This window comes from Tachysurus vachellii, chromosome 11 (genome assembly GCF_030014155.1).
Source record: "Tachysurus vachellii isolate PV-2020 chromosome 11, HZAU_Pvac_v1, whole genome shotgun sequence".
Lineage (NCBI taxonomy): Eukaryota > Metazoa > Chordata > Actinopteri > Siluriformes > Bagridae > Tachysurus > Tachysurus vachellii.
In genome coordinates, this window is record NC_083470.1 from 19,337,170 (window position 1) to 19,364,669 (window position 27,500).

Consider the following 27,500-nt stretch of genomic DNA (forward strand, 5'->3'; position numbering starts at 1 on the left):
AAAGGAAAGTGCTATCTGCCCTCTTCCATACACATAGGACACTCAGGATTGGCTAGTGTAGCTGTGATTGACAGGGGAGACAGAGAGTATGCACCCTGAGAGCTTGACCAGTTTTGCTCCACATATATATGGAACATTGTTACAATACTTGAATGTTGTTAGGATGTAACTTTATTATGACATAATGTTGAGATTGTAGCATCGTGTTGCTCAGCCCTGGTCGAAAATCATTGTGTTTACACAAGCACGTTTGTGCGTGAGTAGATTTTCCACGGTCGGCACCTATTTTGCGATTGCCAGGTTTTCTAAGCGAAGCTACTGCATTTAATCTTCGACGTGTTTTGATGATGAAGCTGATCTGGATGAAGAAAAGGCGACGTTGCAGACGTGTGGGAGGGACTGAGGGAGGACTGAAGGATAAGGGGACCAAAGAATATCAGACATGTCCAGCTCATAAAGGACAGATGGTCAGTGGTCTCTCTCTCTCTCTCTCTCTCTCTCTCTCTCTAACACACACACACACACACACACATTTGTCTAATTCATCTCCTGGCTTTGTGGAGGGCCCAATGGTACACAGAGCCTCTTTTCACATGATGAGGCAGCCGGCTGCAGGCAGAGAGAAGGAGAGAGAAAATTTCCCATCTGCAAAGAAGAGGGGAAGCTAACAAGCTTGGAAAAGGAGTGCAGAGCTGTTTGGAAATGAGGGATAAGAAAGAGAGGGAGAGGAGATGACGAGAGGAGGGGTAAAGAGGAGGGGTGGTTATTGTGGCACAAACGGTAGAGGTCAGGTCCAGATGCTCCCAAAACAAAAGAGTCTTTCTCAGGAAGCAGCAGGAGGAAGCGTGGCACTCAGCATTGTGTGTGTGTGTGTGTGTGTGTGTGTGTGTGTGTGTGTGTGTGTGTGTGTGTGTGTGTGTGTGTGTGTGTGTGTCAGAGACAGAGAGAGAGAGAGAGAGAGAGAGAGAGAGAGAGCTCACTGCATTGCAGGCTGTTTTTCTAGTAGTCTGTCTTAATGACCAGTATTCACCCAGGCTCCAGGCATTAACTGGCTACAGGCCTCTGATGTGTGTGTGTGTGTGTGTGTGTGTGTGTGTGAGAGAGAGAGAGAGAGAGAGAGAGAGAGTTGGTACAGGCTTCCACCCAAATCAAAATGCTGTTTGCCAGAGTTGCTGATTGGGTAGAAATGAGCTCCTGAATAGGTCCTTTTTTAACGTGAAAAAGAAGGAAATTGTTAAAGGAAGGAAGGTAACAGTGAGAACAAGTAAATGCTCACCAGACCTGTGTTATTTCTCCCTGTTTAAAAGTCACGTTTCCACCGAACAGTTAGCCATGGTACAGTTACTCCTCCAAAACCAGAGCTATCCGTATCCATGTTGAGTAGCCGCACTAGTAGGTGGAAACCTGACCATTACAGCAAGATGTGTTTTTTTCCCCACACAGTTGACACAGATTGGAAGCACAAAACTGTACAGGATGTCATTGTATGCTTCACTTTCACCTCATGTTCACAGGCAAACAGCAGCAACTGTTTTATTGTGTATCTCCTCTACATCTGGAGGAGCTCCATTTCTCAGTTTCTTCCAGTTGACAATAGTGGGCTGTGTTATGAATCGAAATCTATCACCTTACATTTTAAAAGTATTTATTAATCTAGCGTGGTAGTCAAAGCAGGTAGGTTTAAGAGCTTTTTAAATTTTCAAACACTGTAACAGGAAAACATGTAGTGTTACTACTTAATAACTATTTAGAATAGTGTACATGCATGTCATTTGGGACACAGCGTTTGTTTGTTAAGTCAATTAGCGACACAGTGTCATCGGGACACATCGCTACACCGCCTCCACTCTTTACGTTCTCATTGCACCACACGGAAAGGCAGCACCATTTTGCGTATGCATCTGCATACTAAAGAGTAAGTAAAAACCACTCTTAAGGGGCCTAGCCAATTTCTCCAGTATGACAGTTACCTGTGCTAATGCTAGCTCCGTGTAGTCAACAAGTAAGAAGACAAGTTGCTTGCACACAGCTTTGACCCCAACCTAGCTAAAAACTTAGGGATGAATTGGAGCTCTAGGTGCATGCCAGGTCTCCTTAGCCAACATCAGATCCCTTCCCTCATTGAGTTCTTATGGCTGACTCGGCACAAATCCTTACCATTCCAAACAGTAGTGGAAAGCATCCCCTAAGCTTGGAGACTGTTATAGCAGCAAAGTGGGGGACCAAGTCGATATCATTGGTTTTATGGTTTTAGTATGGTATGTTCAAGGATAGGTTGGGGTGTGAGGGTCATGTGAGTCCACAAACCTTTGGCTGTTGGTGTACGAGGAGTCATCTCGGAGGGTCTTGGCAGCTGACGTTTCTGTCAAAATAGTAGTATTGACAATAAACACTAACAATAGCAGCAACATAAGAGGCCTGATTTACATTTAAGTTCGGTTGCAGCTATGAGATTCTACCGCTGAGGAAAAGGCAGCATCTAGCTAGTGTTAAAACTGCTTGTGTTCACAGGTGGTGTGAAAGTTCTTGTTAAGCACATATACTTATTTACTAATAATTCAGGAAGATTCTGTTTCATCTTGTCAGTCTGCTGTAACCCAATCTCTCTCTCTCTCTCTCTCTCTCTCTCTCTCTCTCTCTTTCTCGCTCTCTCTCTCTCTCTCTTGCTCTCTCTACCAAGATAAAAGATATTGCCTCCAAACATTAATCTTTTTTTTACATTAATATTTGCTGAAGCATTTTGCATTATACCACTGGCTCTATGTAAGCACACTTACACAGAGTTAATATAACACACATTATTGGCACCCTTCAAACCAGTGAGGGAACGAAAGTCTCCGAAGTAAACACCGTATGTGCTGATTGAAATTTCCTAATATGTTCTCACAAATACATACATAGCAAATTACGGCCACTATCAGACAGTTTTGCTCTCCGTCACTCTGCCTTGATGCAAATACGAAGGTTCATGCATGTAAAATGCCCCCGTCCACGAGTTTTCAAACAAAAAACAGTATTCTAATTAAAAAAGATCTATTCTAAAGTGAACTATTAGATGCCACCATAGAAATAACTCTTGGTTCTTTCAGTTTCTTCGGTTTCCTCCAGCCTCTAAAAATCATGGGAGGAACCAGACTGTTGAATCTAAACTGCCTGTACATGTGTGTGTGTATGTGGTGTCCTGTGGTTTTGTTCAAATTAGAGTGTTCTCCCACCGCATGCCCAGACTTTCCAGTATAAGTGCTGAATCCTCCTCAGCCCTAACCAGGAAAAAGCACTTACTGAAGATGACTCAATGTATTTTTTATGAAGGGTGCCAATAATTTTGCCATGCAGTGTAAATAAATGAAACTAGATATAAAATCGTGGTTAAAATTGCTGTTGGGAAACTAAGCTTTTGGTTTTGCTGGATGCTCATGATCTGAGGTTGTTATGGAGAGCCGGCGCTTTCGATTCCGGGGCACATACTGGAATTGTGTCAAAAGCAGCAGAGCAGATTAGTGGGTTACAAAGCAAACGCAGACCTCTACAAACGAAGCAGGAAATGATCCTCTGCTGTATTCGTTTTTAATAAATCAGAAAACATTTACATTTACGGCATTTAGCAGACACCCTTATCCAGAGTGACTTACAACTGAGGGTTAAGGGCCTTGCTCAGGGGCCCAGCAGTGGCAGCTTGGTGGACCTGGGGTTCGAACCCATGACCTTCCGATCAGTAGCCCAACACCTTAACCACTGAGCTACCACATCCCACAGACAGCGTTCATTCTTTAGAAAGATTTCAATCACACATTAACTAAGCTTAACTGGTGTACTAATTTATTTCTTCTTTTTTTTTTTTACCTACTAGGTTATTTTATTCTCTTTTAACCTGGGTGTCCCGAGCTGAGCTCTGCTTCACCGAACACTGCTGATGGACCAGATAATGTAGGCTGAATTACAAATTTGTAAAAATGAAAGCTTTTATTCAATCTGTTACTGTAAATGAGATGGCCCTATTCATCTCAAATATTCCTATAGTGAAGACTCAGGTCCACTCTGTGGCCATCGTGTAAGGGACCTATGAGTAAAAAAACATGTCAGGTGAATGGTATGTGGTGGTATTGATTCTTATTGGGCACTTTGGGAAGAACTCAGGCCTCTAATCCAGGAAATGTGACCACTACAACTTATGGGAGAAAACATTAGTCCGCTTGATGAAACCGGAGATGCTGCTACTTGGCCAATGAGTCTAGCGTTATCTTAACGAGATTCGTTATTGACTGATGCGCCACCCTGACACGACCCTAAAGTACACACGCCACACATGTCCACCAAACATCAGGATACATAAACTGCCAGTAAGGAGAAGCAAAAAAAGACAGTTAAAGGTAGGGTATCCGATTTTTGAAAGCCAATGTTGATATTTGAAATCACCAAAACAAACACGTCCCTAACCCAAATGGGTTGTAGCTGCGTCTCTACATTACTACAATAGAAAAGATGTGTTATTTGTGTAGTAACAGCGTTTAGTTCAGGAGTTATTGACTCGGGAAACTCCAATCTGTGAATATGCGCCAACTTCCTGCTCCTTCAGTTCTCTCCAGCGCTGGAAAGCTGATCCTATATTAACACGGTCCTACTTCTTGCCTTATCGTAAGCCATTCTTCGCTTTCTTTCTTTGTTTTTATCCTCCATGTCAATGTTAAAACCGCTTTCTGCTAATGTCACACATGCGTACTGAACACTCTCTCCGCCGCATATTGACAAGACACGCCCCTTTCTGCTCATTGGCTACACTTTTGTTTTGATTTTTGTTTAGTAGTCAGCCCGACTCAGTTTTCTGAAGCATTTCTCAAAAATCGGAGACCCTACCTTTAATTAAGACTTTATTGGAAAGACCTGTAATCCTGCTCATTCAAGCAGTTCTGCAATCAGCCAGTCATGCAGCAGTATTGCAGTGTATAAAATCATGCAGATGCAGGTCATAAGCTCACTTAATAATTGTGATGTCTGTGACTTTAACCAGGGCATGCTTTCAGAAACTGCTGATTTCTTCTGACTTTCCCACACAGCAGTCTCTAGAGTTTACCCAGAATGGTGCAAAAACATCCAGTGAGCACAGTGAGAACAGAAACGCGCTTGAGTACATCCTTTGTACGATGTACTAAAACCTTGGGCACTTAGTTGTCGTCAGTTCTCATGGCTGGATGTAAATTATTGGCGGTGGGTTGCTCAGAGCTTTGTAGCCACTGTTGCCTTGTTACCCCGAATGCAACCTTTTTTTATCCGCTCTTATGATACGAGTTCATTGTAGGACCTCGGGGGAAAGAGCTGGTCAGGGAACTGTTTTCTTTCAGTACTGCTGACACATCAAGCAGCTTTTGTCACACACATCTGGCCACGGTGGTTCTAGGACATCAGTAACACATACAGATTGTCTGATAGACAGTGAAGAACTGTAAGTACCACAAGACCACAAGAAGTAACGCAGCTTAATTGCACATTTTTATATGAAGCAGCTTATCTTACTCTGTACACTTCAGCCTTTTCATTAGAACCAATTAATAATCAAATGGCATCATAGATGCAGTAATGCTCTCCACACTGTTTACTTCAATGAATAAAAACCTCCTTTGGTCTTTATCCCAAAGTTTTAAAAGCTCAGTGGTTGACCATTTTTACCACTTTTATCACAGTTTGCGTGACGAGTCACGGGCCTATTTTGGTGACTAGTTAGTGTAAGATTAGTTTTGTCTCCTAGTGAATATTAGACGGTATTTGTTTAATCTCGAATCAAATACTACGTGTGCAACAGGTATATTGAACATTTTTTTTCTTTTTTTTTCTTTTCTATATCTTAATACGGTGTACTAAAAGAACTTGATTGGTAGTATAGATAGTTTTTTTGTATGTTATAAACTTTATGGTGATAGTGGATGACAGTGAGAGACTGGGGTTAGTCTTCAGAGAGTCCTCCACTGGTGAGTTTCACATTTTTAATGAAAAACAGGATGAGGGATGAATCATTCGAACATCTAAAAATAACATCCATAGATTTTTTTTTAGCCTGGCTTATTTTAGAATCCACAGTGCAGTAGTGTGCGTGTGTACGTGTGTGTGCGTGTGTGTGTGTGTGTGTGTGTGTGTGTGTGACCCATTTTTAACATCTCTTTGGCCTAATGCTGTGAGAGGGGTTGCTTATAGCTGCATGTGGTGTATGTGTGTGTGTCCACTGTGGATGCTAGATGTTTAAACAGACCTGCTTTAGCTGAAAAAGGCCAACAGTCTACCTGTACTTACAATTCTCATACGTAAGTACTGAACACACAGCTGGCTGCGCTGAACTCAACTTAAGTAGTCATAATGCTCATTGTTATCAAACTCATCAGACGTGCTTCGTAAAAGAGTATTATAGAAGATCCGATCTATAATAAAAACATTTACATTAATATAAATGCCATCAGAGCTGCGGCCGCGGAAAACGAATCCACAGCTTTCGCCGGTATTAGCTCCGATAACGCCGAGCGATCCAGGGACGCACGAATCTGACAGAGAAACACGTCCTCGCAGTAGTGCTAGCGTACGTTTTAACCTTGTTCGATCTTCAAGATCTCGTTAGGATTTGCTGCCGCAAGCGGGAGTGCTGCTACATCGATTATCGGCCGATCTATATCATCGACCAGGTGTCACCACCGTGGTGAATTGTTAAGAAGATTACTATACGCTTTGCAGGACAAAATGCACACATAGACACAAATACCATCTACTATGCAAAATGATTTCACACTACTCCCAATTTAACAGAGGAATCTTTCAGTCGGCATGCTAGCGATCCGTGCACTTATTTTCCCAGCTCGTCCTTATTTATCTGTTGTTTCAGTAAATCCACTATCTCCCCAGTAATTACCAATACTGCACCACGAGACAGCTTCTTCTGTCAGATAATTGACTGATAAGCAACAGAGTGCAGTTTGTCATGAACCACACCAGTTTAAGACATGAAGACTTGACCAACAATATTAAATAAACTAGAATTGCAGTTTGTATAATCGGTTGTGTTATTGGTGGATTTCTGGGTGCAAATGAAATGCAATATCCGTCATTGTTTTTATATTTGCATGGCTACCGTCAGGACAATAATAACCTGAATTGGACTGTAGGAGCCACTTTATTGGAAGTGCCTGCTCATTCAGGCACCTATCCAATACATGCACATTATAATACATGCAATATCTTGTTCACGTCAAACAGATAAAATGAGGAATTTTTTTTTTTTACTGTGGCATGGTTGGACAGGCTGGAGCGATTGTTTTAGAAACTAGACTTACAGCAAAGTTTACACCTGATTGTGCAAAATCAAGAAGCAGGTAGTCAGGCAGGAACGTTTTGTTGATAAATGAGTTTAGAGAAGCACATCCAAGAGTCAAGTCAATAGTCAAAAAGCTTTTATTGTCACTACAACCATATATAGCCGACGCAGTACATAGTGGGACCATCCAGGACCACGGTGCTACAAAGAACAACACAGCGCTAAGGACTTAAAGTAAGTTGTCTTAGCTACACTTATGTAATAACAGCAGTTGGATGAGGTAATGAAATGTACTGAGCAAAACAGCAACTGAGTGAGTGTGCAAGACAGCATGGAAACAGTTTAATATGGCCGGTGCCATAGACACGAATGTATACTTAAGGAGTGTTTAAGTGTGTTCCAGTTTAGTTCAAGCTGACAGGAAGGCAACAGAAACCCAAGTAACCACTCTGTATGACCAAGCTGAGCAGAAAAGCTTCTCAGATCCAACCTTGAGGCAGATGCGTTTGAATCTTCTCGTTTTTTTATTCCCGCACAAATGAAATATATAATGTACTTGTGTACTTTTCGGCATGGAGAATTCTCCATCTCTTTTTCAGTCACATTGTTTTTCTGAGGTATACAAGGCAATACAATGCATTATTATTATTTAGGTATTCAGCTATTTGCCCTCCAAGAACTTGTGCCCATGTTAAACTGACATAGGCTCCAGTAGATTCGAGGGTACCAACCGTAGCTAACATTGTACCATTGGTTCGCACAGATTTTTAGACCATAAATTGACCAATTTAAACAGTAGAAAGAAATAATTTACACCCATTTATATTTGGCCCCCAAAAGTGTTAGATGACGCAGAAAGCCGTAGCGTATCCTAGCAACATCGTACTACACTATAGACACTAGCTGTCACAGGGGTACGACTGGCGTTCAAGTGGTTAAGGCAGAAATGAGAAACCCAAAGTGTGTGTGTGTGAGAGAGAGAGAGAGAGAGAGAGCAGGACAAAAAATGAGAAAGAGCAAAAGAAAGAAGGAGAGTGATGAAAAGAGCGAGTGCCACTGAGCTGAGTCTTGCGTGCCACTTTCTTTCCTTTAGGCGTGTGTGTGTGTGTGTGTGTGTGTGTGTGTGTGTTTTATGCCTCCATGACAGGCAGGAGCAATGCTTGAGGATGAATGTGTTTCAGACAGAAGGCAAGAGAGCTGGACACACACACACGCACACACACACAGGGTTGTACTTCACTGATTTTCACCTCAGTCTCTATCTGCATGACAACATAAAGCAAATTCTCTTACACTCCAATAATGAAGGTCTTAGAATGATCCAGGGATGCGATGTGAGTATGTCGTAACGAAGCTGTGTTTATGAAGCTTCCTTCCTTCTGATTTATCTGTTTATGCATTCATCCTGGCAAACAACAAAAGTGACTCATCGCCATTCGTTTTCTACTGAAAAGCGAGACACACACAGCCTGCAGTTTCAGCAGTCGAGACTTTCTCAGTTCTTTACAAATTAGTTCTGACTTTGTAAAGCGACACCTAACGGACTAGTGCTGTGACTCGCTGGTTCCTGAGGAGTGTGTACTGTAACTATGGAGCTAGTTCATTTAGCTTGTGCTGCTTATATACAGTACCAACAAGGCGAGTATGTAGCATGCAAGTCAAACGAGAGATTTCGCACTCTGATTATTTAATGAGTGGGCTATTTCTTTTATATATTATATATTTCTTTATATATATATATATATATGTGTGCTTACTGCAAAACTTGGTTTAGCTCTAATTGTATTTGAACTCCTTGAAAAAAACACAGAAGAGATCTCTTGTGTATGTTCAAGCTACAAAATGGGGGACAAGCTACGGATACCTTCATGTTAGCTTGTTGTTAGGGACAAGCTAGCTAGCTGGGTGAGGTGTACTGTAACGTCAGTGCTACAGATTTGACAAGAGAATGAATCTGTATGCCGAGAGATCTTAAGCAAACACTTGTATTTTCAGTTTAACTCATTTACAGATGATCATTTTCTGGTGCTGTAAGGAAGAGGTCATGTGGACTTGTCACCTACTGAACTCAGAGTTGAGGAGACCGTCCCGAGTTTCCGACTAGGAATTCTGATGTTTTGTCCCCTAATCGGAGGTCGGGAAGTCTAAGCTACGAGCGTGTGCGTGCCTGTGTGCGTGTGTGTGTGTAATTGGATGCTGATCTGTTGACACACTTGTCAGTTGTTCAGTTTCAGAAGGCTGGAAAAGAGACACACAGCTCCCATCTTCACCCTTTCACCACTGCTCCCCCCCCCCCATTTTTTTCTGTCTTCAGTCGCTTGCTGACTAAAGGAGTGTTGACTCCTCCCTCTTCTTCTCATTCTTTCATTGAGAGCCTATATGTTCTATTTCCCCTTGCTCCACCTTTCTCCTCTTTTCTTTCATCAGTTTGTGTGATGACTATAAATGGAAGAGAGAAAGAGAGAAAGAGAGAGAGAGAGGCAAGCAATGTCTGAATGGTTAATTGGGGCGAGAGCTCAGTCAATCATTAAGCTTCGAACTGTGTACCATTGGTGGCTCTTCTCCATCGTTTCCCATGAACCCCCTCTCTGTCCATTACACCTCCCCCCTGCTTTTTACCCACAAAATGAAAAGAGGGATAGAGGGAGTGCTGGAGAAGAAAGCACAGCTTCAGCTGTGAATGTGGTAATGCTGGCCAAAAGAAAAGGCCTGGTGTGAACGTCTGCATTGTGTGTGTGTGTGTGTGTGTGTGTGTGTGTTTGTGTGTGTGTGTGTGTGAGAGAGCATGCGTCTGGTATCCCGTTGATTTCTATCCAGCTGCCCTCAAAACAAGCTCAGCTGGAGAGCGTTCTACTGAATAAATCTTTAAAAGGAGCGAAATAGAGAAACAGACAGAGGAGAATGGAGATAGTGAAAGAGGGCTTAGTGTGTGTGTGTGTGTGTGTGTGTGTGTGTGTGTGTGTGTGTGTGTGTGTGTGTGTGTGTGTGAGTGTGTGTGTGTGTGAGTGTGTGTGAGTGTGTGTGAGTGTGTGTGTGTGTGTGTGAGTGTGTGTGAGTGTGTGTGAGTGTGTGTGAGTGTGTGTGAGTGTGTGTGTGTGTGTGTGTGTGTGTGTGTGTGTGCGCACACCTGTGTTTTTGCTTCATGACTCAACAGCAGAAGGCTGGTTTATGTTTCCTTCTGAAGAGAAGGTCAGAAGAAGAGTTGGGGTGGTGTCTGGAAAAATGGCCCCTGAAAAGAGACACGTCACACGACTGGTCAGAAGTGACATACGATAAGGGAAGAGAATTGGCGGGAACTCGTACTCTGATGGAAGAGGGGTTGCCAGTTTGCCAGCAGCATTGTTGCACTGATAGTGACATTGTTACCTTGTGGAACTCAGGGGTGGAGTCGCAGAAGCCCAGGACATGAAGATTACACATCTGGACCTGGACTGTTCATTTTTATTTTTATTTTTTAATTCAGTTACTTGGTGTAAGGTTTAAGCTGCTTAGACTCATTTACACGACAGAAGAAGAAAAAAACGTACGTGACCTGCTGCACCACATACTGCATCAGCTGTTACTAGGCAGAATAATGGCTTATATTATGTGCCACTTTACATCTCAGTGTGTGCTATATATCCATTAATATTTATGTATAATATACATCTCACATCATGTTTGTGCAATCCATACAATATATATTTTACACGTGTACACGCTTTATTTAATCTTTTACAGCTTCTTAATTTCAATTCCTTTCCTGAGGGTTATGTTAAAATATCTGGAGACACATAGGACTGCTGTGGATTGTACCACTTGGAGATTATAAAAGTTTCTTTGAAATGAGACTCGGGTCTCCGTCATCGAACATTCGATGGCTTTAGCCAGAAGGAATTTATGTTAAATCTCGTATAAGTTGCTCCTGGTTACTCAGTTCCACTTGACTATAAATAATCCCTTTCCAGTCTGGTTCCTCTCAAGGTTTCTTCCTCATATCGCCTCAGGGGCTAAAGGCCTTGCTCAGGTGCCCAAGAGGGGTAACACCTTAAAGGTAGGGTCTCCAATATTTGAGAAATGCTTCTGAAAACTGCGTTCGGCCACCAAACAAAACAAAAATCAAAACAAACGTGTAGCCAGGGCTGTCAAGTGTCACGCATTGAGAGTGACAGTCACGCATTTCTGTCTTTTGTCACGCTCTCCCGCCACACATTGTATTTCTCACGCAGAAAAACTTTTTGACTATTTATCATATATTTAATATGCCGCAGCGCCCAAAATGTATCTGTCCTCACCACTGTCTCTATGGAACCGGGCAGGAATCAAGCATGTCTCAGTTCTTAGTCGAGCCTGACATCAGCCAATCAAAAAAAAGAGGCTACACAATAGCCAATCAGAAAATATCACGATTAAGATTTAACGCAACAACCAATGAAAAAAAAAAACATTCATTAGAGAGGGTATTTTCGATGGTTGGTTTGAACAAAACCTCAAAACGAAACAGCTTGTCTCTGGACGGGACATTGTCCTCAATCATGACCCTAAAATTTGCGGGGGTTGGAGATGTCACGCTTGACTGTCTTCAAAACTTGAGAGCCCTGTGTAGCCAATGAGCAGAAAGGGGCGGGTCTTGTCAATATGGGCGGAGAGTGTTCAGTGCCCATGTGTGCATATTCACAGATTGGAGTTTCCCGAGTCAATAACTCCTGAACTAAACCCCTCTACATTACTACGATAGAAAATATGTGTTATTTGTGTAGTAACAGCGTTTAGTTAGGAGTTATTGACTCGGGAAACTCCAATCTGTGAATATGCGGCCAACTTCCTGCTCCTTCAGTTCTCTCCAGCGCTAGAAAGCTGATCCTATATTAACACGGTCCTACTTCTTGCCTTATCGTAAGCCATTCTTCGCTTTCTTTCTTTGTTTTTATCCTCCATGTCAATGTTAAAACCGCTTTCTGCTAATGTCACACATGCGCACTGAACACTCTCTCCGCCGCATATTGACAAGACACGCCCCTTTCTGCTCATTGGCTACACTTTTGTTTTGATTTTTGTTTAGCTTGTCGTCCCGACTCAGTTTTCTGAAGCATTTCGCAAATATCGGAGACCCTATCTTTAACCACCAAACCACCACATCTCGGATATCCTTCCTGCTGGTACAATGCACAGTCACCTCACAGTTGAACAAGTAAAGAAGGCTCCCGATTGGCGAAACAGAAGAGCGTTCACTGTATTGTCAGATCACAAGTTCCTTTATCGTGCATCCTGAAAACGCCTCAGCGAAACAGACCGAGTGAGAAAGGTGAGACTCTCTCTCTCTCTCTCTCTCTCTCTCTCTCTCTCTCCCTCTCTCCTGCCATCCACAGCGACACTCACCTATAATCATGTACGTACACGAGGCCAGGTCCAGCTTTCCTCAGTGCTACGTTGCCCTGTACCGGTGCGTGATATTGGAAAAAGAAAAATCCAAACAGTTTGTTTTCAAATTTGTTTTCAATTCTTGATCTTAATTACATCATCTCTAGTTGTGCACGAACTCTTCTTTGTCAATAGAGAAATCAGGCCCTTTTTACAATATGAAACGCCACCGTATGAAGAAATGAATGCACTAAAAGAACTGTTGCTGTAAAAGCCAAAAGTAACTGAGCAACTTGGGCTTCTCGACTCCGAGCTCCGACTCCGTTCTCTGTTCAAACCTGCACACGGCTGCTTAATTAAAACGCTGTGTTACACTAAATCACAAAAATTGGAGGTGTCTATTTCTCTCTCTCTCTCTCATATATATTTATTCCATCATTCGATCAACTCGCTCGTGTGACTTTTCACATCTGTCTGACTCGGTGAACTGCTGCCTGTTTATCTTGGTGTTTAGTTTTGTGTTTGAGGGGAGGTCAAGGTGCCCTGTATGGAGGCAGTTCAGGGTGTAGAAGGTTTCTCAAGTTAAGTTTGTTTCGGTTTGTTTCGTATCGTGCTTGCAGAATCAGAATCCGAATTTGGTTCCAGCTGTTTGTGACTCTTAAAAGTACAGACATAAATAACATTATACTGTTCATTTAGCTTGGACTATACTGTACTGTTTCTGCTTGGTGTTATCACTCCTCGCACTGTACGTCGCTCCTTCAGAGCTAGCAGCACTGCTGGACTGGTCCCACCATCTCTCAGGGTAAGAGGAAGGTATACAGCAAGACTCTCTTCTGTTCTGGCAGCGAGGTGGTGGAATGAACTTCCTCTAGATGTCCGAACAGCTGAGTCACTCACCGTCTTCAAACGACGGGTGAAGACTTACTGTACTTCTTTCTGAAACACTTCTGAAACACTTCTTTTCTTAACTAGCTTTTATTTTCCCTTTTTGTTTAATGTGTAAAGAAAAAAAAAGACCTGAACAGAGATTTAGGTTGATGGTGTCCTAAGCGTGTAACCTAGTGAAGCAGTGTTAATGGATTCATCGATAGAGTCTTCAAAGCGCTTTTGTACGTCGCTCTGGATAAGAGCGTCTGCTAAATGGCATCATGAAGAAGTGAGTGTGACTGACACTTCTTTGTTGTTTAGATAACTTTGTCATACAGTTACAGTAGCAGAGTTTTACTAGTTTCTAGTTGAGCCATGTTTTTTTGGACACTTTGAAATTAAAGCCTCCATCTTTATATTTAACCTGCTGGATTAATGTTTGTATTGATATCCAAATCTCCAGGGAATCTTGCAGTCTCTCGGAAGCCACGAAGAAGGTTTCAGACTTTCAACTCTCGCATAAACCTTTTGCCATGAATATCCTTAACTCTGTATTAGTGTAGAAGCATAAAAACCTTCTGTTCTAGTAGCATCTCCTCTGCAGCATGCTGACCATTTATCGCTGTTTATGCTTTTATTGGAGTGTGTGTGCGTGAGTGTGTGTGATATGCTGTGTATTTGTGCTGTAGGTAATCAGGTTTGATATTGATCACACTGTTTGTGCCATATGTGCTTCTAGCTCATCTTGTCTTGTTAGATTTGGTAATAATTTGGGCTGCATTCAAGATCGTGTGCATTATTATTGATGTGTGTGTGGTTTATGGTTTGCACAGAGCATGCTTCTAAGCACTTGAGTAGACAAACACTAAAGTGGAGTTCAATCAGTGTGTGTGTGAGTGTACACGTTGCAGTAATTGGTTTGCAGACCCTGGAGTCCTCCTCTCCCTGTGTGAATATTTTTCAGCAACTTAGTGAAAGCTGTCTCTCTTCTTTCTCCTCATGCTTCCTCATCTCTCTCTCTCTCTCTCTCTCTCTCTCTCTCTCTGGTTGTTCTTACGTTCTCAGTGTGTACTCCCCCCACCCCCCATAGTCATTCCATTGTGCTTGTTCTATAAACTTTCCTGAGTGATATGACGTAATGCTGTCTGTCTTCTGCTCTCACCAGTGCTATATAGGCACCGAGAAACAGACTGGTGCAGTGTGTGTGTGTGTGGAGTGTGTGTTTGTGTACATTCAGTTCCTTGTACCTAAGCTCTGTATATGACAGTATTTATATACACAGTACATACAGAAATATGTTAATACATTTCAAAACAAAAAAAGTAAATGTTCAGTTTCTCAAATTTTTCCTTTTTTTTTTTAGGTTCCTATTTAAATGTAAGCAAATGCGTGATGGTGATCATGTTCACTGCTTTGTACAAAAGGTCAGAGCGTCCTCGTCTCCACCGCCGAAGCACGCGTTCTGACGACACGCTGGTGGAGATAAAACGGATTCGAGTTCATGCCAGCTCGAGTGCACACGGACATTAAAGCAAAAGAAAAAAGGGGGGGGACCATAGTAGTGAAAATCGTTGTGTTAAATGAGAGAGATGCAAAACAGAAGCATTTTCACTAGTGATCTCAGACTCTGGATAGCTTCGGGCTGTAGGATGAACGTATAAGCAGGTGTGGAGGAAGTGACCTTCAAATCCTTCTAATAAACCGGATCAATAGTTTTGCAGTTTCCGTGTTCATTTCATTCGTTTGTCTTCGTCCCTGTGATGTTCGTTTCATCTGAACAGAACAAATGAGAACCTAAAACCCAAATGACTTTTATGATATCGGTGGTGTTATCTTACAGACAGAGTTCGTCTGCACCCCCATCTCATAAAAACAACACAAAAAAAACAGCAATCTCACCCCCCCACACACACACAGAGTACACACCATTAAGTAGTCACTGGGGGGTTAAAAGCAACAGATGTTTGGCTTGGTTTGGTCACACAATGAGCTCCCAGAGCTGCTGACAGCAGGCAGACGACAGGGTTTCAGATATCACCTCATCTTCCCTCAGCAAGAGTGTGTGTGTGTGTGCGGTTTGTGTGTGTGACAGATTTCTACATGCTGTTTGGATTCTTTACAGTGCCCGTGTGTCTGCTCGTGTGTGTTCAGAGAAAGCGATTAAGTTCTAGCACGTCATACGTCAATACTCTCAAGCCATAACACACAGTAAGCGACATGTCTGCGGAGCGAAGCCCACCCTCTGCTCAATCGACTCTACTGTGCACTATGATTTGAACAAAAACATTGTTGCATATACATTCAACAATGCCAGTAAACAATGCCAGGGTGATCAGTTACAGTAGAGCCAGCTGCAACTGTAAAACCTTTCAGTAAACAAACAACGTGTGTGTGTGTACAATTGCTCTGCAGATAGATTGTGGTTTCTGATAATTGCTTTTTTAAGGATTTTCTTTACATGTACTTTAGTGTTAAAGACATCTCTGGGGGGAAAAAGATATATATATATATATATATATATATATATATATATATATATATATATATATATATATATATATATATATATATATATTAGAAATATTCTCATTTCAAATTTGTAGTTTGTCACTTCCTGGAAAACACAAACAATTTTCTTCTCCGTAGAACTATATATATATATATATATATATATATATATATATATATATATATATATATATATATATATATATATATAAATGACCCGTCCTCAGAGGCAGGTCTTGCTCTACAGTAGCAGCTTGTGAGCCGCAGTTCCGAGCAGTTAACACAGTTTGTTAGGTGCATTTTTGTTCCCTCACACTGGTCCCTTTTCTATCCATTGGTTGAGAACGTAATTTTTTTCAAAGGTCTGAGATCTATAAGATACAAGCGACCGAGTCTTTTGAAACCTTTCAGAAAGCTTCTCCTTCTCCAGCAGTAAGATGTTCACTGTTCATCATAGTTAGCTAGCTCACTAACTGTATATACACCAAGTGAAATGGAAATCCGATCCACTTTTTGTTTTGGAAACACATCTCGCATTATTTTACCGTTGTACAAGTAAGAACACACCTGGAGTTAGTTTTACATTCCTAGTCAATATGATAGAAGTGAAGACCAGCCTAATAAAGTATTCATCTATAATCCAATGGGAACAGCAAAACCTGGGCCTGGATTTATGTGACAAATATAGTGACACAATTCTAAGAAAATTCTTAGAAATGTGGGCGTTTCTACTTCAAATTTAATAGAAGATCCTAGTAAGGATAAAAGTTATACATGAAGAATCTTAACCCTTAAAAGAGCTCTTAAGGTCAAAAAGTGTTAGGAGTAGAGAGGAGGACTTTTGAGAGGCTTAAGAGTTTCTTAACAGAGGAGAAAATGGGCGAAAGGTGACGAGAGAGAGAAGAAATGCATCGTATACAATATTTAATAACGATAGTGAGTTAATACAACAAGAGATAACATCTCTGACACAGCGCAGAAATGACGTATATATAGACCACAGACCAGATTTTAAAAGGGCTCCTATTTTTATCGTACAACCAAACACAGTCTTTATAAGAACGTGTCATACCTAGTAACGGGTTAAGCCCCGCCTCCTCTCTAAGATAAAATTGTAGTTTCCTCGCTTATTGTTGCTCTGAGATTAGCTCTTAAGCTAACATTCCTAGTTAGAAATTTTTAAGCTAAATTCGGAGCTCTCTGAAATCATTCTTACAATCTTTATGAACGCGGCCCCTGGACTTTTACACTTGTATCTGTGATCTGTAAAACTAGGCCCGGTGTTCTGGCACACGCTTGCAGGTTGGACACATTCGTATATATTTCAGCTTATGTTATCAAGAGCTTCATCTTTCACAAGCCAAACAAGCTTTCTCTTTTCTATAGATATAACGAGGTTATACAGAAAGCCGCGTAGCCGTATTAAAGTAGGTGTTAGAGAAGTATATGAAGCCTAATTGCTAAAAGCAGTGTGTGATATAAAGTAGACCGAGGGCTGGAGATACTGGAAGGAAAAGCTGTGTAGCAGTAAAGCTGATTAATGCCCATGTTTTCTCATCACTACTGTGGCTGTGTGCGTACACACCCAGCTACAACTCATTTTACTCCACGACGAGCGGACAACACCAGACTCTCAGATTTTTTTAGATATCCAAAATATTGCCGCTCAACCGTTTCAGCTACAAGTGTCCACGTCCACGTGTGTCTTTCAGCCCAGGAGCCATAAGATGAAAGACAGAGGTCAAACGGAGGAGTGTTATGGAGAGCATTCCTTACAGGAAAATGGAATTACATAATCATTCTTCCTGTTTCTTATTGGATCATTTGACCATGTAAGAGAATGGACTATATCTGAGGCCTATTGTCAATATGGTGCAGAAATGCGATGTTGCACTACAGTGACTTCAGCACACCTTCTCTAAAAACAATTCATCCAAAGGTGGTGCAAGGTGGCGCAATGCCATGCAGAGATACATTATTTAACTAAAGTACTTCATTCCTTTCACACCTCAACTCCTCTATTAGCCCAGACTTTATCACATACATCACAGTAGCTCTAAACACTCATTCCTCATCCGCCTCTGGGTTTTTTCTCCAGTTCAAGCCAACGTTTGCAAAGTCCTGATGACATGGTAGCAAGATTAAAGTCCCAGCTTTACCTTTGACTTGTACAAAGCCGTTACCGAACCTGAAGCGTCCGTCTAAATAATGCTAAATAAACACTTCCTCGCAGAAAACGGCACCATAGCAACAATCTCTTAAATCCATTTATTTTGACAATTTCCACCGAATTAGTGATTACTATAGAAAGGATAAGTAGATTTAGCGACTCGAGGCCAAACCGTGCTGATTGATTTAACAGTTCCGTCCAGTGAGTTACTAACAACCTAGTTACAGTTCTAGTTCTTCTTTATTTTTATGGAATCCGTTATGCCATCAAATCAGAAATCCAAGCAGGGACAATCTGTAGTACGGCACACTATATATGCACACCCTTCTATATGCACACCATCTGTTCCCTCTGTGCTGCTGTTTTCTCTCTGGCTCCACACAACAGATATACAGCATTACTCTATATATAAGACCACAAAAGGTAAATGTAACATAGAACAAAGCTCATCAATCAACATCAGCTTCATATGCAAACAGTCAATATGGCAACCTTCCTTATGTTTATTGATGTACTAGTTAATAAAGAGCTCAAGCAGACAATCTGGTGTATCAATCACAATCACAATGCAGTATGACATGCTGTTAAATCCTTACCCAGTTGTGTGCGCGTGCGTGTGTGTGTGTGTTTGTGTTTATTGTTTTTTTTTTGTTTGTTTGTTTATTTTCACCAGATTCTGCAGTGTGTGTTTGTTGATTGGCAGAGCTGGACTGTGCACTCACCTCATCCTCACATCCTCAGCATCCTTTCTTTCTTTACCTCTCACAGGAAACAGCATTTGCATAGACATAGCAGTGATTCACGGGTACTAGCACTTTAAATAGTACATGTTCGGTTCTGTGGAGAACTCTTGCCCTGATTTGTACACCTAAGAATAGATGACCTGCAGAACAGCGTCAGAGATTTGAGTCTGATCAAAGATCCTGAGTGTCACTTTACCCATGATTAGATTTGGAGCGAAGATGTAGAACTGAAATTTATTTGTCGTCGAGCCAAGTGTCCACGAGACGGCTTTACAAGATGTCTCGGAATCGCTGACCCTTACATGACTTTAATCACTTGTGATCGGTTGTTTTGTTGCGTAAGGGGTTTACACACTACATAATCACTCCAATCTGTCACTCGGAGAGATCCCCACATCCCGCTTTCTCATGAACGTAAGCACATCACTAGACAGTAGATAGATAATAAATGTGACTACTTGCAGAGGGTTTCTCACTATGCAGTTCAGCACCATGAATATATCAAGACGAGAAACTCTTCACACCATGCACAAGAAGGGTGGGCGGAGTCAACTAGCTTCAAAACTAGGAAATCAGGGCTAAAATAACAAGTGTGCACTAGATGGATGAAAGACTTCATTTCCCAGAGTGCAGTGCAGAGTAGGTGAGAATGTAGGTCACACCAGGGTTCCCTGAACTCTTTCATATGCTATTTATAGTCAAGTGGTTTTTTTGGTACACTCTGGTTTCAGTCCTGTTTCACAAAATAGGCCCTAGGAACTTAAAACCATGATAGCCTACATTTTTTTATGGGTTGTGATTTCCATCACTGTAAATATCTCATGGATCACAGACCCCCAGTTATATTTCATTAATGCTGATATTATTTATTTGTTTGTTTGTTTTTGTTTGTTTGTTTATTTAAACCGAGTACCCATTTTTTTCTTTAGCAGATTTGGTTCAAATCTTTTGCTCTGAAACTATGTTCAAACGTTTTACGTTCAGCAGGAACAGCAGAAAATGTATTTGATTATGAATTGTTTTGCGTAGTGAAATGTGGGGGTGTGATTTAGGAACTTAGTTGTATTCCCAAAATACCACCTGCTTCTTGTCCAGTTCTGAACATCCTGTTAATTTCCCATTTAAAACGTCTGCCTTCAGTGTTACTCAGAATCGATATCGTATTAATACATCGCAAAGCAGTGCACCTCGTTTCTGCCGTTGCACGTGTTAATCCCAGGGTATCGACAAGCTACTTTGGTTATCAAATGTGATCCAGGTGAAGTTAGCATGAACTGGTTTACATAGCATGCTACACTGCTATGCTAGCTGGAACATTGTGATAAAAGTCTGCACATTCATCACACTTACACTCACGCTTACCACGGACACGAACAGTAAGTTCAGGTTAATACACAAAAATCAAACTGATTTTCCTCCTGAATTCCTTCGGCTTCCGTTTGCCTCTTCTATCTATTTCCTCTTCGCAAGGTGAGGCTGCAGTTCGTTACAGTATTTGTGTGTGTGTGCTTGTTGTTGTGTACACAGATAGATACGGATGAGGTCTCTCATCAACGTGTCAAAGATGTTTTAATAATATTAAACAACACGTTTTTTGCAGTTATCTAGAGTATAATAAGGAACATAAATGTATTGATAGAATGCATGTGTGTATGTTTGTATGTAAGGGTGGGGTGGGGTGGGGTGGGGTCATTTTTATTGGTCCATACAACAAACTACTGAACTTGAGGTCATCCGTGTCCTTAGCAGTATAGTATGAACGTACATGCTCGTAGTCGAGTATCAACATTGTGCTGTTTGAGCACGTGTGAAGATCGAACCATTAGACGAGCGCGTTCCATAGGGCCTTGTCACAATGCTGTTGTTCTTTTGTGCTCGCACACACACACACTCACTCACTCACACTCACACACTCACTCACTCACTCACTCACTCACTCACTCTCTCTCTCTCTCACTCTCTCACTCTCTCTCTCTCTCTCTCTCTCTCTCTCTCTCTCTCCCATCCCATGATGACTGGCATGTTTACATAGACAAAGTGCATGGCCGTGACCCCACCCCCACTGAGCCCTGAGCCAATAGGCATTCAGGGTGGAGAGCTAATTTGCCTTCTTTGTGTGTGTGGAGCTGGGAGAGCAGAGGAGCTGGAGCAGCTGCAGGCTCACAACTGCTGCTTTTTAAAGAGTCCTGATTTCACTACTTCTCTTCATGCTAGCTACTAGCCTGCCGATTGCCTTAATTCATGCTCTGCACTGATCTTCAGCGGCGTGCCAGGAGACAGGGGTTAATCGTGTAAAGGTGTAACCTCAGACGCGGTTGTTATTAGTCTCGATGCTCTCCACGTGCTCTCACGATGGCTGATGAAGACCTAGAAAACATCAGAATGTAGCTACAGCTGTCACGCAGAAAGCGCCAAGGCCAGCAAGTGGGTATTCTGTTTTCTTTCTAGTAGAACGTGCCTGTAGCAAGGGGGTATATTTATTAGTGCTTCTTTTTTTTTTTAAAAAATATCTTGTTTCTCGAGCCACATTCTCAGGACTTTTTGATGACATCTGCATATGTACACAAAGTTCCAAGTGCTTCTTTATTTCCGAGAAAGTTAGACAGAAGGGTTTTTTTTTTTTTTAACCGGTTGTCCATAGCAACCGCTCAGGAAGTCTGGCAGTCGAGGTGTCTGCTGAGATGTACATTTTCATCTCTGTGTACAATTGTGATGGTGTTACTTTCTCCACACTTTCTCCGGCACTTCAAAAATGAACCAACCCTCGCGAAGGACTCGTGAATCCTCAACTCCAACCACTGTGACACGTTTCACGTTTCTTTCTTAAACCTCAGGGTCAGATTTGGACGTGTGAGATTGTATACAGCGAATGCTGACCACACAATGCTGTGGCACTCCTTTTTAGTCTTTTAGTATAAGTTTGACACACTGTTGTCACAATACACATATATTTGTAAGATATAACCAGATTATAACTCATTATATCGTTGCATACTGCAATGGGAATACAAGTAAAGACGGTATGTAAGAAAAGACAAAATGGAGCATCTGCTCACATCACGTTAGACAATATAGCGTGAAATCGTCTCCTGTTGGAACACGGTGGAACTGTGCACATGCCAGCAAGGCATTCGATCTCATAGACCACTGCATAATGGATGTGACCTCAAGCTAACAGCATCCTCATTATCCCCTTTGACCAAGCAGCTGAGCAGACAGCACTCTCCTAACCAGCAGCTAAGCTACACTCGGGTTAGGTTCAGGTTCAACAGATTAAAATGAAAAGAAGAAATAGCGCTATATATTTCTTTTCCTAATGCACTGAACAGGAGGTCAGCAACCACCCCCCGGCTCCTCTCAGGTAAACACGTAGTGCAAGCCCACAGCTCAGGATAGTCAAAGAACCGGTGAGCCCTTCTGGAGAACTTCTCTCTGAATATGAATAGACCCAGCTGTTTTTTTTTCTTTTCTTTTCTTTTCTTTTCCCATTTTAACAACAGTGATTTAATGAAAGACAAAGGTAGAAGCTCATAATCAAGGAAGTGAGTGGTGAAAGACGAAACAATAGCCATGAGATTTAACTGTCAGACACTTTCCTGAAACAATGCTCTGCCTGGGTCCCTGCAGAGATGCAAAGGGAAGCCCAAAAGGAAAAGGTTAGAAAGTCACGGTATTTAATATCCGACCACACGTAGCTCTTTTTTGCTTTAAGCCGCTTTCCTTCAGACTAGAAGTAGGAAACAGTTTCAAGGTTAAACTCATTCAAAACCGATCAGTGTTTAAAAGGCACAAAACGTAAGGCAGCGGGTTTCTTGTCCATCTCATGGGCTATAAAGTTATATCACAAAATTGAAACACGTGGGAAATAAATAAGAAAATAGACACGATTCACTGAAAATATTCGGCCCTCGAAATCTAATATTAGGTTATTAAGGTGGCACGATGGTCAGCATTGCCGCCTCACAGCTGCAGGGTTCGATCTTGGGCTCAGGTTACTTTCAGTGTGGAGTGTTGCGTGCTCGTTTATTTGGGTTTCACCCCACTGTCCAAAAGACACGCAGGCATGCAGATTGACTACAGTAAATCACCCCCTATGTGTGAAAGTGTGTGTGCCGACACCTCATCCTGGGTGAATTCTCCACCACAGATCCACCACAACCATGACCAGGATCGTGTGTTTGCTGTAAATTAACAAACGACATGAATGATATTTAAGCGTCCGTTAACGGCTCTGACTTTTGTAGCAAGATGAAATAGACGTTTGCTGCTATGATCCGAGCGAGTTCAATCCTAGCACATCCTGCACCGAGTCTCAAATTATCCTTCTGTTGTTTTCAGCAACTCCTTGACCTTTGGTCACATGTGACGTTCTTCACATTGTTCTGCCATACCACCCCCCCAAATTTATGAGGATGTTGATGTGGATGTGAGTCATTTTAAGATGTAAATATCGCTCTGAAATGGAAACGTTTCATAAATATGATCTGCTGGGAAAGTGAGGGAATGTTAAAGCAGGCGTTTTCAGGCTCATGTGCTAACATGACACATATTTTTCACGTTGACACATATTTTACACGTTATTTTCAAACGGATGTTCTTATAACTAGCTGTTGCTTTGCACCTCTAGGTTTAGTTCATAGACAGATTTAATGTTTCTGGCATACTTTGCTGTCTAAGTCCTTCTTTTGGTCATATTTGCTGGTCCACTTGGGATCAGTTATCTTGGGGATTAGTGAGTGAAAGCTACCAAAAATGACACCTTGGCCTATATATATATATATATATATATATATATATATATATATATATATATATATATATATATATATATATATATATATATATATATATATATTTATAAGGCTTGATTTTTTTTTTTTTTTCTTCATATTTCTTCTGATCTATATGCCTTAGCTTACTTAGCGTCCTCTTCCTCTCTTTTCAGGTACCACACGGCCACCTCGTGAGGGCGAGCTTCCAGGTGTGGATTACAATTTCCTGTCGGTGCAGGAGTTCCTGGAGCTCGAGCAGTGTGGAACCCTTTTGGAAATAGGAACTTACGAAGGTGCGTGAGATGGTTCAGGTGTTTACTGTTTACTGCAGCCGACCTACCGGAACACATATTCCCCTGCACTGTCATCACTGACATGATGAAATGGAAACAAGTTTCACATGGATGTAATGGAAATGCACACACACACACACACACACACACACACACACACACACACACACACACACACACACACACACACACACACACACACACAGGTGCAGGGATGTTGTTGCCTTGGCATGCACACATTCAGCTGGACAGGAAGAGAGGAACATGCCCACCCATGTGCGCACGCGCACACACACACACACACACACACACACACACACACACACACACACAGAAATAAGTGTTCCTCTCCTTATAGTCTTTCTGGTGGCAACTGACTTTGGCACTCAGCTTCAATCTGTCTGGCACTAAGCATGTTTCTCTCTCTCTCTCTCTCTCTCTCTCTCTCGCTCTCTCTTCTCTCATTTCTCTCTCTCTCTCTCAAGCATTAACATTCTTCCTTCATCCCATGTCTCCTAGGTAACTATTATGGAACACCCAAGCCACCCAGCCAGCCTCGCTGTGGGACAGTGATTACCCAGGATGCTTTGCGACATACCCTTTTTGGCACCTGGAATTCCACGCCCAAGCGCACAAAGTCCTACAATGATATCCAACATGCTCGAGTAGTGCCAGTTGAGCAGACAGAAGATGCAGACTTCGACACAGACATGAATAACACTTTTACAGGTATGCACATGTCTGAGAGCAAAATACAGCTCAGGTACTTTTCGTTATTATTTATGTGGCATCTGGTTGGAAGTGGTGATGTGTATCGGGACATGGTTTTCTTGAGATGCAACAAAAATAGTCATGCAAGCGGGAGAGTTAGCTTTTATGGGGACACAAGTGAATAAAAACCTCCACCAGATCTTCTCCTAGTTCCTGCCAGAAGAACTTGTAGAATTCCTCTGCTAAGCCAATTGTTCCAGGAGCTTATCCTACGCCATTGTGTTTAAGGTGGCCTGTAGCTCTTCCAGAACCTTCCGATGTCTTCTGGAGAAACCTTTGCAAGTCGTCGATAAAATCTGTCTAGCAGCTCCACGTTGTCCCTTTATTCACCCTTGTACAGTTCTTTGTAGAAGTTTGTGCCACATTGTCTAATGGTGTCGTTGTGTGTTATGTGTTGCTCGTCCTCTTTCGTCCATTTCTTTAGCTCCTTCTAAACGTGATCTGGTGAGAACACCTTGTGCTTTTATACCCAGTATATCTGCCTTTTTTTTTCTTTGAGGTTCTCAAAATGTCCTCTGTTTCCTGTGGGCTCGGTTAAAGCCTGGCGTTCCACTATTTCTATCTCCAGCTCCCTTAATGACTTGGTGATGTCCCTCATGACGTTGGCAGTGTACGACGCTAGATTAAAACCTTTCCATGGTGGAGAAATCTCTCTTCTCTTTTCCAAGTCTTAATTAAATTAGCATCATTCGGCATCACGAAGAAACATCAAAATGCCACTTTGCACTTCTGGGTTTAATATTTGCATTAAAAACACATGCATTGCATCGAACAATACCAAATTAAAAATGTTCTTATATTGACTTAATAAACATTAATCTGCCAGCGATCACTTACTGTGTGGGGTAGGATTCTAGTATAAAATGTTCAGTAAAGAGAATCTCCACTCGTGCACTCACTGGGCTTAGTGACCTCAACGCTGCTCTTCATCCCCATTCCATCATCCATTTAGTCTCAGTTTCTTTATCACTGTGAGTTTCCTGTACGAACATCACATCTGTTCTTTTTAATTGAATGAATTCATAAAGCTCTATGCATATATTTTTTTTACATCCCTTAATCCTAGTAGGTTTAAGGAATCAGTGTTAAAATCAGTCATGAATAAAAGTAAAAGATTAGCATTACTCTTAAAGCCTCGGTTTATGCGCTCTCATCATCTTCATCGATCTCGTCTAGTTCTAGTTAGAAGCTTGTGTGAAGTTCTTGGTCGGGTCTACAAAGCTTTGTTAGTTGGGAAAGTGTTGGTCTGTTTGTTGATCATTATTTTGTGTGTCTTCGTCTGCTGCCTCTTTATCAGGACACTTCCTGATTAAATGTCCCTCCTGTCCACACCCAAAACTCTGACTTTAAACGTTATGTTGAGATCTTTATCCCTGTTGTTCAGGTCAGGGTCTTTACAGCTTGTTGCCAGTATAATGGATGTAATGGATGACACTGGTTTACTGAATCTAGATACCTGTACTTAGCACATCATTATTAATGAATGGGGGGCATTACACACACCCCACTAGCAACCTCAGCTTTGTGAATCTCGTCCACAAACATGACAACAGCCTTATTCATGTGAGTGGCGGATATAATGCTCTTCCCGCCCGATTAACCACAGCGTTAGCTGACGCTAGCAATTTAATGTAAACTCTGATGTCACAAACCTTGACTACCATGAAGCTACAACGTTTCTCTCTCTTTCTCTCACACACGTGCACATATGCTGACACTAACTACTCACTACTCACTCCTCAATACTCCACTCAATTTACACAAGATATAATATAAAGAAAGCAAAGATAGATTTCACTCATGCATGCGTGTGAGAGAGGAGGGGGGTTCATTGTGTAAATGAGATTGCTGCCGTTATGTGAGTACAGGGCAGGTCCATCTGGTGTGTGTGTGTGTGTGTGTGTGTGTGTGTGTGTGTGTGTGTGTGTGTGTGTGTGTGTGTGTGTGTGTGTGTGTGTGTGTGTGTGTGTGTGTGTGTGTGTGTGTGTGTGTGTGTGTGTGTGTGTGTGTGTGAGGGAATAATCAAATCACATGCAGAGATTGAGGAGGAGATTATATGGCTACAGCAGAGTAAGCTGACCATTTGCACTATGAAGCAGTAGAATCTTTCTACTCCATCCAATCATCTCAACCAGGAAGTGCTGCCGCAGCTCACGCTAAAGTGTCCGTGTCTGTCGATTGCAGGACAGAACGTGAGACGCTGTTCGTGGGAGTAGATCGAAAAAAATGGTTCATCCGTAACATAGGCATGTAAAAAGTATTTGATGCTCTGCTGGAACATGGTGTAATTGTTAAATAGTTTGCTTCTTTTATGGGGCTTATATAAAGTTCTGTGTTGTCTTAGGTAGCTCTGGGTCTTTTATTTGACTTTGTTCTGCATCAGCTATATGGGTCCCTATAGTATGTATATGGCCGAAATGACAACAACAGCCTCTCGACTTGACTTCTAGTATAATCTTCAGATGTTGACTTTCACTGTAGCCTCAGATTGTTGTTCTTGGCTGACAGGAGAGGAACCTGATGTAGTCTTCAGCAGTTGTTACTCATCCGCCACAATATTTGACGTGTCGTGCTTTCCGAGATGCTGTTCTGCTCACCACCTTTGTAAAGAGCGGTTAAGTGAGTTACTCTACCGGACATTTGACTTTTCTCCTCCGACCTCTTTCGGCTCTCCGACGTTTCAGACTCAGGGGATAGTTTCTGCTCTTCAAACCGTTGTGTGTGGAAATCCCAGCTCTGCTT

General features: G+C 41.9%; 1 protein-coding gene across 19 annotated transcripts in view; it reads left to right on the forward strand.

Moving 5' to 3' along the window:
* Positions 1-27,500, forward strand: part of magi1a (membrane associated guanylate kinase, WW and PDZ domain containing 1a) — a 97,652-nt gene that overhangs the window by 33,291 nt on the left and 36,861 nt on the right. For 18 of the 19 annotated variants that reach the window (XM_060881185.1, XM_060881168.1, XM_060881170.1 and 15 more), the window contains exons 3-4: positions 23,868-23,987; positions 24,507-24,716. In XM_060881185.1, coding sequence (XP_060737168.1) covers positions 23,868-23,987; positions 24,507-24,716 — 330 coding nt within the window. Of the gene's footprint in view, positions 1-23,867; positions 23,988-24,506; positions 24,717-27,500 lie in introns of those variants that run through there. The other variant, XM_060881186.1, reaches the window with a different exon arrangement.